At 36.1% G+C, this 18,552-nt stretch overlaps 1 protein-coding gene across 1 annotated transcript in view; it reads left to right on the forward strand.

The window, feature by feature from the left end:
* Positions 1-18,552, forward strand: part of DNAH14 (dynein axonemal heavy chain 14) — a 374,871-nt gene that overhangs the window by 273,569 nt on the left and 82,750 nt on the right. Inside the window, exons 52-54 of the mRNA XM_044674970.1 lie at positions 280-372; positions 5,845-6,042; positions 10,338-10,499. Of these exons, the coding sequence (XP_044530905.1) occupies positions 280-372; positions 5,845-6,042; positions 10,338-10,499 (453 nt within the window). The remainder of the gene's footprint in view (positions 1-279; positions 373-5,844; positions 6,043-10,337; positions 10,500-18,552) is intronic.

The following is an 18,552-nucleotide window of genomic DNA, read 5'->3' on the forward strand; positions in this document are numbered from 1 at the left end:
CTAAGTCAAGTTAAGAAGAGATACAATATTTTAAAATTATTTTAAAATTTATACTAAAGAAAAGGGAAAACAAACATTGTGTTATATATATATATATGTATATATATATATAATTATTCATTATTCAAGTTTTCTCCTGTCTAATTAAAATTTAAGCCATTTTAAAGACATAGTTGTTAGAGAACTTTCTTTCATTTCTCTCTCCTATTATGCCAAGCCACAGACATTCCCCCACCTAGTATCTCTGAGAGTTGTTTATTCCTTCTATTCCTTTCCTAGCTTTCAAATTCAATGGTGTTCTTCAAGGAAGCCACTGAACACGTTTGCAGAGCTGCGAGGGTCCTTCGACAGCCAGGGGGCCACATGTTCCTGGTAAGAAAGAAAACGTTACAAATAAATAAAGTTCTCAAGTTCAGAATGATCTAAGAAATCCTTTAAAATGGTTCTTATTCAGAAAGTTTCCTTGGCACTGGTCACTGAAAAACACAAGCTTATGGATTTTTGAGTTTTCCAACATTCAACATACACTATCAACACAGAATAATATCAAGTGGATGATAATGTGTGGATGAGGGTATGTGTATAGGATGAATTTGGCACCATCTAGTGACCCTTTATATTAGCTCACTTTTATCATCTACGTGTGTGACTTAAAAAAAATCTTTCAGAAATTCACTTAAGGAGCATTATAGTGATGTGCCTAAAGTTATGAACTTTATTAAAAATGAATTATTGAACTTCCGGGTTAAGATGGCAGCAGAGTAAAAAGCAACTGCTTGACCTCTCCTAACTCACACATATAGGACTCCTCAAGAAGACATAAAAACAAATCCAGACAAACAAAGGGACCCCACAACAGGGCGCAGCATTGAAGGTATGTGGGTTCGGGGCATTTCCAGGCTATAAAGGGGTGAAACAGCTCTCACTAAAACATGAGCTGAGAAACCCTCTCCCACATCCCCACACGACCTACAGTGCCAAAGCCAGCGCACAAGAGTTAGAGCAAGTTTGGGGCACCCATTAAGTCTCTGGCAGCTCACCAGGGCTTGTTCCTGAGAGCAGCAAGACTTAAGACCCCAAGAGGCTAAAGAACTCACGGACTTTGAACACAGACCTTGAGCGCAGGCACAGGTGGAGGTGCGGACATAAGGGCGGAGCTAAGGCACTAACAAAGGGGCTGATCCTAAGAGCAGGAGTGAACCTTGGGTGAGGACCCAGCACAGAGAGGTGCTTGATGGTGGAAGCAGCACCCTGAGACTGTCAAAGGAGCCTCAGGCAGAAGAATGAACAAGGAGACCACCAGGAGGCTTGACCCAGAGAACAACCAGACCTGGGACTTCAGGAGCCTAAAGAGCTCAGACAGATCCTGGGCATGAGCATAAAGCTGAGAGGGCACCCAGCTGACACAATGGCAAGCCAGAATCAGGAAAACCAGAAGAGAAAGATGAAGAAGAAATCTTCAACACTCGACAACTTTTACACAGAAAAAATCCTGACAACAGAGCAAACAGCAGGGGAGAACAAACAAGTAACCATATCCAAACCTTCCCAAAACAATGAAAATGGGTCACAAGGTCTTGAAGAGTTCAAATCTGAGATTATGAGAAAGATGGAAGAGATCTGGCAAGAAAATAACAGTTTAAAAGGCAGAATTTCACAATTGGAAAGTGAGGCAAGTAAATCAAAGACCAGAAACAAACAGATTGAAAAGGAAAACCAAAGATTAAAGTGGAAAACCAAAAGATTGTAGCCAAAAACCAGTCTCTAAAGGCTAGAATTGGGCAATTTGAAAAAGATGCCCCCAAATCAAAAAAATTAATAAGCAAATTGGAGACCAATATCAAACAGCTGGAAAACAGGACAGGCCAAATTGAAAAGGAAAATCAAAAGCTTACAGCAGAAAACAAGACTAAAGACAAGAATTGAGCAAGTAGAACCAATGATCTATCCAGACAGCAAGAACAAGTAAAATAAAGTCAAAAGACTGATAAAATGGAAGGAAACATGAAATATCTCAATGAGAAATTGACAGATCAAGAAAACAGGTCTAGAAGAGACAATCTGAGAATCATTGGTCTTCCTGAAAAAGCAGAAATTAATAGAAATTTGGACTCCATACTAAAAGAAATTATTCAGCAAAATTGCCCTGAAGTTCTACAACAAGAGGGCAATATAGACATTGAAAAGATCCATAGATCACCCTCTACACCAGACGGTGAAAAGACAACCCCCAGGAATATAACAGCCAAATTCAAGAGCTTCCAAGTAAAAGAAAAAATTTTACAAGAAGCCAGAAGGAGACAATTCAGATATCAAGGAGCGCCAATTAGGATCACACAGGATCTGACAGCCTCCACACTAAAAGACACAAGTCTTGGAATATGATATTCAGAGAGGCAAGAGAACTGGGTCTACAACCAAGGATCACCTACCCATCAAAACTGACTATATACTTCCAGGGGAAAGTTTGGGCATTCAACAAGATAGAAGATTTCCAAGTATTTGCACAGAAAAGACCAGGACTAAATGGAAAGTTCGATATCCAACCACAAAAATCAAGAGAAACATGAAAAGGTAAATAAGAAACAGAGGGGAAAGTAAGAAAACTCATATTTTTAAATTTTTGCCTCTTTAAGGGCTTCAATAAGATCTAATTATTTGTATTCCTATGTGGAGAAATGTTGTGTGTAATTCTCTATAGTGAACTCTGTTCACCATTATAGTATTCATTATTATAATAATTAGAAGAATTATTCATAGAGAAAGGTTGGAATACTAAATGGTCTAAGATGATATGGGTGGGTGGGAAAAGAAGGGGGATGAATAGTAGAGGACACCAAGAGAAACTTGAATGAATAAGAAAAATAGGATATTCTATACCACACAAAGAGGGCATGGGAAGTGGAAGGGATGAATACTATTATAAGAAGGAGAGGAAGAGAGCATTAAGAGGTAATAGTTAAACCTTACTCTCAGTGTAATTAACCCTGAGAGGGAAGAGTAGCTTTATCCATTGGGATATAAAACTCTATCTAACCCTACTGAGAAAGAAGGGATAAACCAAGGGGAACAGGGGAGTGGGGAGGTCAAAAAGAGGGAGGGAAGAAGAAGGGGGAGGGAATTCATTAGGCCTTAAAAATAAAAGGAGGGGGTAGAAAGGGAAGTAAATCAAGGGAGGGGACGAGGGTTACTGGCTTAAAGCAAACCACTGGTTTAAAAAGAAATAGCATAACAAGAAGGGGTAGAAGTAGGAGAGGATACCAAAATGGTGGGGAATACACAACTGATAATTATAACTTTGAATGTCAATGGGATGAACTCACCCATAAAACGGAATCAAATGGTAGAGTGGATTAGAAACCAAAAGCCTACCATATGTGGTCTACAAGAAACACATATGAGGCAGGTGTACATACACAAGTTTTAGGTAAAGGGCTTGAGCAAAATTTTTTCGGCTTCAAATGAGAAAAAAAAGGCAGGAGTGGCAATCATGATTTCTGACAAAGCCAAAGTAAAAATAGATATGATTAAAAAAGACAGGGAAGGTCATTACATCCTGATAAAAGGCAGTATAGACAATGAGGAAATAACAGTGCTCAATATGTATGCACCAAAAGGCATAGCATCCAAATTCATAAAGGAGAAACTGGTAGAGCTCAAGAAGGAAATAGATAGTAAAACCATACTAGTAGGAGATCTAAATATTCCTCTTTCAGATCTAGATAAATCAAATCAAAAAATAAATAAGAAAGAGGTAAGACAGATGAATGAAGTCCTAGAAAAATTAGATTTAATAGATATGTGGAGAAAAATAAATAGGGACAAAAAGGAATACACCTTCTTTTCAGCTGCACATGGTACATTCACAAAGACTGACAATGTAATAGGGCATAGAAACATTGCAAACAAATGCAAAAGAGCAGAAATAATAAATGTAACCTTCTCAGATCATAATGCAATAAAATAATAATTAGTAAGGGCACCTGGACAGGCAAATAAAAAATTAATTGGAAATTAAATAATATGATTCTCCAAAACCAGCTAGTCAAAGAAGAAATCATAGAAACAATCAACAATTTCATGGAAGAGAATGACAATAATGACACATCCTACCAAACTCTGTGGGATGCAGCCAAAGCAGTACTAAGGGGGAAATTTATATCTTTGACTACATGTATTAACAAATTAGGGAGGGCAGAGATTAATGAATTGGGCATGCAACTTAAAAAATTAGAAAGCGAGAAAATTAAAAACCCCCAGATGAAAACTAAATTAGAAATACTAAAAATCAAGGGAAAAATTAATAAAATTGAAAGTAAAAGAACTATTGAATTAATAAAAAAGACTAGAAGCTGGTATTTTGAAAAAACAGATAAAATAGACAAAGTACTGGTCAATCTAATAAAAAAAAAGGAAAGAAGGGGGCAGCTGGGTAGCTCAGTGGAGTGAGAGTCAGGCCTAGAGACAGGAGGTCCTAGGTTCAAACCCGGCCTCAGCCATTTCCCAGCTGTGTGACCCTGGGCAAGACACTTGACCCCATTGCCCACCCTTACCAATCTTCCACCTATGAGACAATATACCGAAGTACAAGGGTTTATTTAAAAAAAAAAAAAAAAAGAAAGAAGAAAACCATATTGAGAGTATCAAAGATGAAAAGGGAGACTTCACTTCCAATGAAGGGGAAATTAAGGCAATCATTAAAAATTATTTTGCCCAATTATATCACAATAAATATAGCAATATAGGAGAAATGGGTGAATATTTACAAAAATATAAATTGCCTAGATTAACAGCAGAAGAAATAGAATACCTAAATAATCCTATATAAGAAAAAGAAATTGAACAAGCCATCAAAGAACTCCCTAAGAAAAAATTGCCAGGGCCTGATGGATTCACAAGTGAATTCTATCAGACATTCAAAGAGCAAATAATCGCAATACTACACAAATTATCTGATATAATAAGCAAAGAAGGAGTCCTATCAAATTCCTTTTATGACACAAATATGGTACTGATTCCAAAGCCAGGTAGATCAAATATAGAGAAAGAAAACTACAGACCAATCTCCCTAAAGAACATAGATGCAAAAATCTTAAATAGAATACTAGCAAAGATACTCCAGCAAGTGATCAAGAGGATCATCCACCATGATCAGGTGGGATTTATACCAGGAATGCAAGGATGGTTCAGAATTAGGAAAACCATCCACATAATTGACCGTATCAACAATCTAACAAACAAAAATCACATGATTATCTCAATAAATGCATTTTTGAACTATGGATTAAACATGGAAATGGTAGCACCTAATGAGAGTAACTAAAATTAATTTACCTGGAGTTTTGCAAATATAAGACTTTCCAGATCATGTTCAAATTTGATGAAAAGTTCTAATGTATTTTTTCAACTATTTTTAAAAAGTGTAACATGGTAAGCATGAGAAAACTGTCTTATGAACCTTTGATAGGGATAGGGACTAGCCCTGTTATTTCACAAGTATAGGGAATTTCCTGGTGAGGAGATCACCACTACCAAGGCACATTAACATTTTCTCTGCAATGTGTGTGTAATCTTATGGAGTTGCCTAGAACACTAAGAGATGATGTAACTTGCTCTGGACTGTGTAACCAGTTTATAGCAGAGGCAAGACTAGAATCCAGGTCTTCCTGTTGTAAGACTAGCTCTTTATGTGCTACAAAAGGGGACTTTTTAAAAGCAGACTTTGAAGAGCAACCAAAATCTTAGCTATCATTGTCTCTACTTTTACCATAAACAAACAAAATTATTTGTTACAAGATTTCTCAAAACATCTGTTTGTTTCATAATCTGTTTTCTCCTCTAAAGATTGGAATAGAAGGATGTGGAAAAGAAACATGTGCCACCCTTGCCTCTTATTTGGGAGATTGCAAGCTCTACAAATTATCTACATCTACTAATTATGGCCACCTGGAATTCAGAGAAGACTTAAAACATGTCAGCACACTAACAGGACTAGAAGGAAAACCTACTGTTTTGCTTATTATTGATACACATCTAACTCACGTAAGCAGATTTTGTTATGGGCATTGATTTCAAAACTGACTTGAAAATATGTGTTGCAAAAAGTAGTGTTCTACTTATTTGGCTATTTTTATTGCTTTATGATCTATAAAGAATATATTAACTGTTTGTACTTTTTTATATTTATCTGCAGTACCCCTGTGCCCTAATACTTTTTATAAAAGTTTCAGGTGATATGCTAAAAAGTATGTACATATATTTTGCAGACCCACTTAGAAGATGCTATAAATCTTTTAACTCTAGTTTCTACAACAATTTGTTCAGTTTCATATTTTCCCTTGTTTATCTTTCTGTTAGATTTATCCAAACCTGAGAGAGGGATATTAAAGTTTCCTGTCACTATTGTGTCACTATGTATGTCTTCTTGTAGCTCAATGTTTTCTTTCTGAATTTGGATACTAAGGCATTTGTAGTATATAATTGTTACTGATATTGGTTTGTGGTTCATGATTCCTTTCATCATAATGTGCTTTCCTTGTTTAATCTTTTTATTTGCTTTTTTCCTTTGTCAGATAGGGTAATTGCAACTCCTGCTTTTTAAAATATACTTGATGCATAGCAAATTTTTTCATACACTCAGTTTTACTTTGTGTACTTCTTTATTTTTTTAAATGTGTTTCTTATAAGCAATATATTATAAAGTTATGTTCTCTTATCCACTGTCATTCTTTTTTGTCTTACTGAACTGTTTAATCCATTCATATTTAAAGTTGAATTATGTTTATATTTTCCTACATTTGTTGGTAATATTGTTTTTTCCAAGTTATAATTTTTCTCTCTTCTATTGTAAACACAGTACTCTGTCCCTTCAGTGACTTTAATTTATTTTTTTTAAAGTGTCCCTATTCCAAATAGCTCTCTTCCTCTCATCCCCAATCCCCTCTTCTGATTACTTAACTCTTTCTCTTTAGAGTTTTGCTTACAAATTACGTTTGTCCTGCATTTATTTGATTACTTAATTCCTCCCTTTTTTCTCTCACTCAAGTAGATCCCCACTTCATCTTCTCTCCTTCAACTAGTTCTTGTTCATTAGATTTTTCTTTCATTTTTGTACCCCTTTTTAGAGAGGATTTTTCTTACTCTCTTCAATCACTCTATCAGTCCTGTCTCTCTGCTTTAGATCCTACTTCTCTGGTTCATGATCCCTATACTTACCCAGTCTCTATTCTCTGTGTTTCTCATGGAATCAGAACTTCTGAAGTATTCATTCTAGGCTCTCCCATCTAGATAATTTCTACCACTGCCTTGAAGAGCTTGCTGTGTGGATTCCCCTTTTCCATTCTGCCTCACTCTAAAACAAGGCCAATTTCTTCCAGTGACAGAGAAGATGCTGCCCCATGAAAGAACCTTTTCACCAATACATCCTTGATTAGTTAGCCCATCACTGATCTTCACTCTCCCCCTGGTTACCTTCTCTTCTCCATTTGCTTCAAAATCTCTTTAGGTCCTCTTACTCTTCTAGGTGTCAGTTGCCCTCAAGAGTTCCAACCTCTCCTCATCCCAAGGTAAGACAAATAGTCTTTTCAGGAACCAAAACCCTCAGACCATGCCAGGACAAGGTCCCTTTCTTTGTTCAGAGATATCTTTATCTCTTTATCTCTTCACTCATAGGAACATGCATTAGTATAACCTCCTACTATCCCCAAAGCAAGACTTCCCTCTTTCCCTCCTACTTTTTAATCCTTCCCCCTTTCCCTCTACCATCATTCCCCTATAAGCTTTTCTCTTCCTGAGACCATAAGAGCTGCCTATCTCTTGAATTTCCCTAGGCACATCACATATTTTATTCCTTATCATTTATCATCCAATCTTGTAATGTAGTTCCCCCCTCCAAAAAAAACCCATTGATTCACTTATAACAAGATGTCACCAGGTCCTGTCTGTGATATTCTAGGCCTGCCTCTTTACTATTATTTCCACTTGACTTCTGTCTTCACTCTTGTGTCTTTGTGTACATTTAGAAAGAAGTCTATTGCTGGTCTTCCTGCTGTCACTATTGTTGTTTCTGTCTTTCCCTAGCTGTTATACTCATTTATCTCTCCTACACTTCTGTTATCTAGGACATTCAAGAAGCAAATAATCTCTTCAGTTCTGGTTTTCTTTCTAATAATGTTCCAAATGTCTCTACTATTAAATGTCCATCTTTTTTCATCTATGGTTAAGCTCAGATTTACAAGATAGATTGACCTCAGGCTGCATCTTGAGCTGCATTGCTCTTCAGAATACATTATCCAATTCCCTTCTGCATTTTCTGGTGGTTATTGATTAGTCTTGAGTTGTTTGAATTGTCTTTTATTTGTATTTTAGGTCTTTCTCCTGAGTGTGGAGCTTGTTTCTAAATTGAATTATTAAACTTAACCTCAAGGGGTCTTAATGGTTTTTTCCAGAGGTGATTGATGAATATTTTCAATTGGTATTTCATTTTCTATGTTCAGAAGTTCTGGACAGTTCTTTTATATTATTGGGTATACATGTGTTATCATACAATATATATTTTCATGTGCATCATATTGTTAAAGAAGAAGCATATCCTTCATATTACAGAAAAAATCATGGAAGAAATAAAGTGATCAATGGTATAGTTCAATCTGAATTCAAACTTCTGTTCTTTCTATGTTGGTTGATAGTCTTTTTCATCATGAGCCCCTTGGGGTTGTCCTAGATCCTTAGCTTGTTCATAAATGTTAAATCATTCACAGTTGATCATTTTACTTTATTGCTATACCATGGACAACATTATCCTGGATCTGCTCACTTCATTTTACACCACTTCGTCTAAGTAATACTACTGTTTTTTTGGTTCACTTCATCTAGTCTGTCCTTAAATCTATTTATAGTCCTAACCTAGTGTTCTTTCTTTGGTTATTTTCATGAGACTTGCCATTGCAGATTCTAGTTTTTCTCTTCTGCCCATTAATTTTGCCATACAGGATGTAATTCTATTTTCATAATTCTCATTTTTCTTTTAAACATTCAGGAAGATCATGTGGTAGTTTCATAGTTTTTTCAAATTCCACAGGTTCTCATGAAGAGTTGGGTCATTTCCTCTTTTTTTCTTTGTAGTATTTATTCATAGATGCCTGAACAAATTTACTTAGCTCTAGGGGTCATGTTTCCTTCTGCTGTTAAGGTTTTCCTAATTGTTTTATCTTCTTATATTTGAGATCTTTGAATTTTCTTCTTCCTGAAATCTTCAGTAATCTCAGGCTTTCCACCCCCCCCCCCCTTATTTTTCCCTACTACTCACTTTTACTTCCTATATTTTGATGGTGGTTTCCTTGAGGGCTAGGTCTCAAAGCCTCTCAAAGTACACAAACACTGGGTAATTTATGATTTACCAGCTTAGGTTTCTTCTTCAAGTGCCTTTGGGGAGAACATAATTGGCTCTAGCTGATTGCTGGGCTCTTTCCCTCAGGTTAAGTGGAGCGCTTTATAACCTCCCATATATACACAATATCCTGTCCCACTCCTATTCTTTGGTTCAGCACCATCAATTCAAAGAGCTACCTGGTTTTATGGGGTTGATTTCTGTAATTTGGGTTTCTGAGGCTCTAGAAGGAAGAGTATGGAAAATGATATTGAGCTCTATTTCAAGCCCAGATTCATGTCCTGCTCTTTCCATCCCTTCCTTGCTTTCCTCAAAGATATTTTATAGTTCAGACCAAGCACTGGTTGTGTTATACTACTACTATCTGCTCATGGAATACTAATGCAGTATTGATTATCTTTCATGGCCTAAGCAAACATCTATAGCCTGGAACCAGGACCTCCAAAGCACTGGATAGAAGGAGGGAGAGTTGGGCTTTGGGTTGTTGTTAATGTTTTGGTTTTGTTTTTGCTTTTTGTTAGCAGATCTGTGAATTCTTTGGGTTAACTAATATAACCTTGCTGCTTACTAGTGGGAGAGGTGGGGAAGGAGTGCTGAGTGAGCTCAGCATCAGTGTCAGTTCATGGATGTATCTGGTTGTTTTTTTTTTTCTTTTTGATTCTAGATATCCTGAATTATAAAGTAAAAGGAAGTTACTTTATTTGGGGTACATAAGTTTTGTTTTAGAATGGTTCAAAATGTTGAGGGGGTCAGAGAAAATTTCTAGTCCTTCATCCTGTTGATCATATGACCTATTTGGCTGATTTGAATTATGAGTAGACCATCATAGTTTACCACCATCAGTTTGCCTACTTATTGTAACTCTGATAATTTGGCATGTCTTAGATTAGAAAACATGAGCAAGTATACATTTATTATTTTTAAATGTGTGTGTGTGTTTTTACCCAAGGAGTCTGTTTTAGAAGATTTGAACAGCATTCTCAACTCAGGAAATATGCCTGATGTATTTGAAACTGAAGAGATGGACAATATAACAATAGGGCTCAAAACTCTTGCTGAAGAAGCTGGTTTTGAAGACAATCTACAATCTGTGCTTGTATTCTTCCAAAAGGTATTGTTTATGTGAATTTTTTTTAAATCAGACTATGAATTCGAATTAAGTATGCCTATTGGAGACCACATTCATATTTCTATGTGTAATTTTGAATTCATATTTTCATCCTTAAAGTTAGTTTATTAAGCTAAATCAATGACAATATTGTTCTTGTTATAAAGATTTTTTTCCCAATTTGTTGTTTCCCTTCTGATTTTGCCTACATTGTTTTTGTTTGTACATAAGCTTTTTAATTTAATATAATCAAAATAATTTATTTTACATTTTGTAATTTTCTCTAACTCTTGCTTGGTTTTAAAGTCTTTCCTTTCCCAGAGATCTGACAAGTATACTATTCTGTGTTCACTTAACTTATTTATAATTTCCCTTTTTATATTCAAGTCATTCACCCATTCTGAATTTATCTTGGTGTAGGGTGTGAGATGTTGTTCTAAACCTAATCTCCCCCATATTGTTTTCCAAATTTCCAAGCAGTTTTTGTCAAATAGTGAATTTTTGTCCCAAAAGTTGGGCTCTTTGGGTTTATCATGCACTGTCTTGCTGATGTCACTTACCCCAAGTCTATTCCACTGATCCTCCCTTCTGTCTCTTAGCCAGTACCATATTGTTTTGATGACTGCTGCTTTATAGTATAGTTTAGTATCTGGTACTGCTAGGCCCCCTTCCTTCACATTTCTTTTCATTATTTCCCTTGACGTTCTTGATCCTTTGTTCTTCCAAATGAATTTTGTTATAGTTTTTTCTAATTCAGTAAAAAAGTTTTTTGGTAGTTTGATAGGTATGATGCTAAATAGGTAAATTAATTTGGGTAGAATGGTCATTTTTATTATGTTAGCTAGTCCTACTCATGAGCAATCAATGTTTTTCCAATTCTTTAGATCTAGTTTTAATTGTTTGGAAAGTGTTTTGTAGTTTTATTCGTATAATTCCTGTGTTTGTTTTGGTAGATAGATTCCTATGTATTTTATATTGTCTAAGGTGATTTTTAAATGGTGTTTCTCTTTCTACCTCTTGCTGCTGTGATGTGTTGGAAATATATAGAAATACTGATGATTTATGTGCATTTATTTTGTATCCTGCAACTTTGCTAAAGTTGTTGATTATTTCTACAAGCTTCTTAGGAGATTCTCTAGGATTTTTTAAGTAGACCATCATATCATCTGCAAAGAGTAATAGCTTAGTCTCTTCATTGCCTATTTTGATACCTTCAATTTCTTTTTCTTCTCTAATTGCTACTGCTAGTGTTTCTAGTACAATGGTAAATAATAGAAGTGATAAGGGGCATCCTTGTTTCACTCCTGATCTTATTGGGAAGGCTTCTAACTTATCCTCATTACATATGATGCTTGTTGATGGTTTTAGGTATATACTGTTTATTATTTTTAGGAAAGGTCCCTCTATTTTTATACTTTCTAGTGTTTTCAATAGAAATGGGTACTGTATTTTGTCAAAGGCTTTTTCAGCATCTATTGAGATAATCATGTGATTTTTTTTGTTTGTTAGATTGTTGATATGGTCAATTATGTGGATGATTTTCCTAATGTTGAACCATCCTTGCATTCCTGGTATAAATCCCCCCTTATCATGGTGGAAATTGCTCTTGATCACTTGCTAGAGTCTCTTTGCTAGTATTCTATTTAAGATTTTTGCATCTATGTCCATTAGGGAGATAGTTCTGTAATTTTCTTTCTCTGTTTTTGATCTACCTGGCTTTGGAATCGGTAACATATTTGTGTCATAAAAGGAATTTGGTAGGATTCCTTTGCTTATTATATCAAATAATTTGTATAGTATTGCGATTAGTTGCTCTTTGAATGTCTGATAGAATTCACTTGTGAATCCATCAGGCCCTGGTGATTTTTTCTTAGGGAGTTCTTTGATGGCTTCTTCAATTTCTTTTTCTTATATGGGATTATTTAGGTATTCTATTTCTTCTGCTGTTAATCTAGGCAATTTATATTTTTGTAAGTATTCATCCATATCACCTAGATTGCTATATTTATTGCTATATAATTGGGCAAATAGTTTTTAATGATTGCCTTAATTTCCTCTTCATTAGAGGTGAGGTCTCCCTTTTCAACTTTGATACTGTCAATTTGGTTTTCTTCTTTCCTTTTTTTATTAGATTGATCAGTACTTTGTCTAATTTATCTGTTTTTTCAAAGTACCAGCTTCTAGTCTTATTTATTAATTCAATAGTTCTTTTACTTTTGATTCTATTAATTTCTCCCTTGATTTTTAGAATTTCTAATTTTGTTTCCATCTGGGGATTTTTAATTTGCTCACTTTCTAATTTTTTAAGTTGCATGCTCAATTCATTAATCTCTGCCCCCCCTAATTTGTTAATACATGCAGTCAAAGATATAAATTTCCCCCTGAGTACTGCCTTAGCTAGATCCCACAGAGTTTGGTAGGATGTCTCATTGTCATTCTCGTCAATGAAATTGTTGATTGTTTCTATGATTTCTTCTTTGACTAGCTGGTTTTGGAGAATCATATTATTTAATTTCCAATTAGTTTTTGATTTGCCTTTTCAGGTGCCCTTACTAATTATTATTTTATTGCATTATGATCTGAGAAGGTTACATTTATTATTTCTGCTCTTTTGCATTTGTTTGCAATGTTTCTATGCCCTATTACATGGTCAATCTTTGTGAATGTACCATACCAGCTGAAAAGAAGGTGTATTCCTTTTTGTCCCTATTTATTTTTCTCCACATATCTATTAAATCTAATTTTTCTAGGATTTCATTCACCTATCTTATCTCTTTCTTATTTATTATTTGGTTTGATTTATCTAGATCTGAAAGAGAAATATTTAGATCTCCCACTTGTATGGTTTACCTATTTCCTTCTTGAGCTCTACCAGTTTCTCCTTTAAGAATTTGGATGCTATGCCATTTGGTGAATACATATTGAGCACTGTTATTTCCTCATTGTCTATACTGCCTTTTATCAGGATGCAATTACCTTCCCTGTCTTTTTTAATCATATCTATTTTTACTTTGGCTTTGTCAGAAATCATGATTGCCACTCCTGCCTTCTTTTGCTCATTCAAAATATTTTGCTCCAGCGCTTTACCTTAAGCCTGTGTATGTCCACCCAACTCATATGTGCTTCTTGTAGACAACATATGGTAGGCTTTTGATTTCTCATCCACTCTGCTATTAGCTTCCATTTAATGGGCAGTTCATCCCATTCACATTCAGAGTTATAATTATCAGTTGTGTATTCCCCAAAGTTTTCGTATCCTCTCCTAGTTCTACTCCTTCTTCTTACACTATTTCCTTTTAAACCAGTGGTTTGCTTTAAGCCAGTAACCCTTGTCCCCTCCCTTGATTTACTTCCCTTTCTACCCCCTCCTTTATTATTCCCCTCTTTTTATTTTTAAGGCCTAATGAATTCCCTCCCCCTTCTTCTTCCCTCCCTTTTTTGACCTCCCCTCTCCCCTGTTCCCCTTGGTTTATCCCTTCTGACTTCCTCAGTAGGGTTAGATAGAGTTTTATATCCCAATGGATATAGCAACTCTTCCCTTTCAGGGTTAATTCCACTGAGAGTAAAGTTTAACTATTACCTCTTAATGCTCTCTTCCTCTCCTTCTTATAATAGTATTCATCCCTTCCACTTCCCATGCCCTCTTTGTGTGGTATAGAATATCCTATTTTTCTTATTCGTTCAAGTTTCTCTTGGTGTCCTCTACTATTCACCCCCCTTCTTTTCCCACCCACCCATATCATCTTAGACCATTTAGTACTCCAACCTCTCCCTATGAATAATTCTTCTAATTACTATAATGTTAATACTATAATAGTGAATAGAGTTCACTACAGAGAATTACACATAACATTTCTCCACATAGGAATACAAATAATTAGATCTTATTGAAGCCCTTAAAGAGGAAAATTTTAAAAATACGAGTTTTCTTTCTTTCCCCTCTGTTTCTTATTTACCTTTTCATGTTTCTCTTGATTTTTGTGGTTGGATATCGAACTTTCCATTTAGTCCTGGTCTTTTCTGTGCAAATACTTGGAAATCTTCTATCTTGTTGAATGCCCAAACTTTCCCCTGGAAGTATATAGTCAGTTTTGATGGGTAGGTGATCCTTGGTTGTAGACCTAGTTCTCTTGCCTTTCTGAATATCATAATCCAAGCCTTGCGGTCTTTTAGTGTGGAGGCTGCCAGATCCTGTGTGATCCTGACTGGTGTTCCTTGATATCTGAATTGTCTCCTTCTGGCTTCTTGTAAAATTTTTTCTTTTACTTGGAAGCTCTTGAATTTGGCTGTTATATTCCTGGGGCTTTTCTTTTCAGGGTCTAGTATAGAGGGTGATCTATGGATCTTTTCAATGTCTATATTGCCCTCTTGTTGTAGAACTTCAGGGCAGTTTTGCTAAATAATTTATTTTAGTATGGAGTCCAAAATTCTACTAATTTCTGCTTTTTCAGGAAGACCAATGATTTTCAGATTGTCTCTTCTAGACCTGTTTTCTTGATCTGTCAGTTTCTCATTGAGATAGTTCATGTTTCCTTCTATTTTATCAGTCTTTTGACTTTGTTTTATTTGTTCTTGCTGTCTTGATAGATCATTAGCTCCTAATTGCTCAATTCTAGGCTTTAGAGACTGGTTTTCCTTTTCAATCTGGTTATTTCTGGTCTTTAATTTACTTGCCTCACTTTCCGATTAGGAAATTCTTCCTTTTAAACTGTCATTTTCTTGCCAGATCTCTTCCATCTTTCTCATCATCTCAGATTTGAACTCTTCAATAGCTTGTGACCAGTTTTCATTATTTTGGGAAGGTTTGGATATGAATATTTGTTTGTTCTCCTCTGCTATTTGCTCTGTTGTCTGGATTTTCTTTGTGTAAAAGTTATCGAGTGTTAAAGATTTCTTCTTGTTGATCTTTCTCTTTTGGGGTTCTTGTGGGTGGCTTGCCATTGTGAGCTGCCTGCCCTCTCAGCTTTATCCTCCCGCCCAGCGTCTGTCTGCAGTCTTTAGGCTCCTGAGGTCTCAGGTCTAGTTGTTCTGAGGGTCAAGCCTCCTGGTGGTCCCCTTGCTTGTTCCTCTGCCCAAAGCTACTTTAACAGTCTCAGGGTGCTGCTTCCACAGTCATACACCCCTCTGCATCGGGTCCCTCACCCAAGGTCTGCGCCTGCACTCAGGATCCACATTTGTACCTGCATCCACACCTGCACTCAGGGTCTGTGTTCAAAATCCGCACGTTCTTTAGCCTCTTGGAGTCTTAAATCTTGCTGCTCTCAGGAGCAGGCCCTGGTGATCCTAGGTAGCTGCCAAGGACTTAATGGGTGCCCCAAACTTTCTCTAACTCTTTTGCACTGGCTTTGGTACTGTGGGTGGTGTGGGGTTGAGGGGGTTGCTCAACTCTCATTTTAGTGAGAGCTATTTCACCCCTTTATAGCATGGAAATGCCCTAATTCCACATACCTTCAATGCTGCTTGGGTAGGCCAAGCGAATAAAATAAAAATGAAAATTTCTATCTAATTTACTTTTTTAATCCCATAGCAATACAACTACCAAAGAATTATTTTATAGAACTGGGGGGGGGGGGGTGAAAATAACAAAATTCACCTGGAAGTATAAAAGATCAAGGCCATCAGAGAAAATCAAGTTTTTTAAAAAGTGAAAGAAAGAAGCCCAGGTGTTGCAGATTTCAAACTATTTTATTATATACATATATATATAATAAAAATAGTTTGACTATATTACAAATTATATACATAGCATATTTATGTATACATAGCAGATTTCAAACTATTTTATTATTATATTTACACATATTTATATATATTATAAAGTGGTAATCATCAAAACAATTTGGTATTGGCTAAGAAAAAAGTGATAAATTAGTAGAATAGATTAGGTATATAATATATAGTAGTAAATCTAGTATTTGATAAACACAAAGATCTAAACTTTGGGATAAGAACTCACCATTTGGCAAAAAAAATGGATAAGCATATTATAATTTATTACATACTTATATCAAATTATATGCACTGTATTGTGTTACATATTATATTGTTATATGTAAAAATGGAAACAAAGAAAAAAGAAAAGGATGAAGTATTCATTTGTACAAAAATATTCATAGTAATTCTTTCTGTGGTGACAAAGAATTGGAAATGAAGGAGAATTGGGGAATGACTGAAGAAGTTCTGGTATATGATTGTGATGGAATGCTGCTGTGTTATAAGAAATGATGAATAGAATTATTTCAGAAAACCTGGGAAGACCTATATGAACTTAGTCAAAGTGAAGTGAGCAAAACCAATACAACATTATGAATAGTAATAGCAATGGTGATCAGCTGTGAAAGAAGTAGTTACTCTGATCAAGACAATGATCCAAGGTGATTCTAAATGATTCATGATGAAATATGCTATCCACCTCCAGAGAGAGAATTGACAAACTCTGAATTCAGATTGGAGTAAACTTTTAGACTTTCATTTTTCACTTTTTTCAGTGTCTTCTTTTTCAACATGTCTGACATAGAATGTTTTGCATGCCTTTTCATGTATTATGTATATCAAAGTACTTGCCTTCTCAAAGAGTGGGACAGAGGAGTATGAGAGAATTTGAAACTCAAATTTTTAAAGGATATTTTAAAAATTAATATATTTTTAAAGAAGGTATTTCCTTAGAATCCTAAAAAATTAAATTGGTAGGATTTCTTAAATGAAGATGAAGGAATCTGAATAGCCATTGTAAAGGGGGGAAATGGGAAAGATTATGATTGGACTTGATATTAAAGCTTGGTTGTCAGGGATCGATTAACTCAATTCCAAATAAGAGGCCCACATCAGGATGACTTTTATGATGGTTTACTTACACTTAGGAAGGTTGAAGGTAGAGAAAATGAGAGAGAGAAACTCTGGCCCGGACCAGAGGCCTGGACCAGGAAGCCTTCACAGGCCCCATCAGAGGGGGAACAGAGGTTAATTAAAGGCTTCTAGCCACAAGGCCTCCTCTAAGAAGAGAGGCCTCCTTGAGGCTGGAGCCTCCAGAAACGCCAAGGGAAAGAGAGAGTCAGCCTAACTTAGCCACCTAACAATTCAAAGGGAAGCAGTCTGAGGTCTCACCTGAGCTCCTTCAACACCAAGTTCAAAGAGCCAAAAGCCCCGCACAGGAAGTTACCATCATACTTAAAAGACATCAGCTTTCGTCACTTCCTGCGTCCACCTCCAGTTTCAAGTGGACAAATGGCAGCCTCAGCACTGTTTTGGACTGCCAGGAGGCAGTCACTTTTATTTGATTTGTCACTTACTATCACATGTGGGTCACAGACCTCCTCCCTCACCACTTAATTCTAAGTTGGGTGGGGTGATGTTATTCCTGGCGGCTAAAGTCTAAAAAATGAATGAGGGTGAGCTAATTCCATTTACACATCACCAAGCTATATTTTTAAAGAGTAGCCATAATGAAGGGGAAAGTATAGCCATCATGACTGGAGGGCTCTTCATCTTCAATCATGATTAGGGGAAAGGTACTCATCTCCTGAGTCTATCAATAATATCAGGTGAAATGCTGTGGACACCTTCTGTGTCAGCGTGATCCATGCTGAGTAGCAGGTGCAATGCCCAATTACTTTGCTCACAGAAGTTTCTTCCATGTCAAACACTCCATCATCTGGCTAGCAGCTATCACCAAACAAAATTTCAATGCCACCATGGTTTGAGTTCCTCTATAAGACATCATGACTGCCAACTTTGGCAAAATCATTGAAGAGAACATGAAAAACAACTTTATGCTCAATCCTGGATGACATTCTGGCTTTTGGCTACCCAAAGAACTTGGAGACAGGAGCTCTGAAAATCTTCATCACTCAGCAGAGCATTAAAAAACCAACATTGGACAAAAGACGAACAGGCTCAGATCCCCAGCCAAGTGATGAGACAGATCAGTTGGCAGCATAAGGCATCAAGCTCTTTCTAGATGTGCTTAACAGCATCAACCTGTGCATGACTCTTCAAGGGTAGGTGCTAAGCGCTTGTGTGTCTGACCAAATTGTGATGAAGAGTTACTTGAGTGACA

This window comes from Gracilinanus agilis, chromosome 4, assembly GCF_016433145.1.
Source record: "Gracilinanus agilis isolate LMUSP501 chromosome 4, AgileGrace, whole genome shotgun sequence".
In the NCBI taxonomy this organism is placed as follows: Eukaryota; Metazoa; Chordata; class Mammalia; order Didelphimorphia; family Didelphidae; genus Gracilinanus; species Gracilinanus agilis.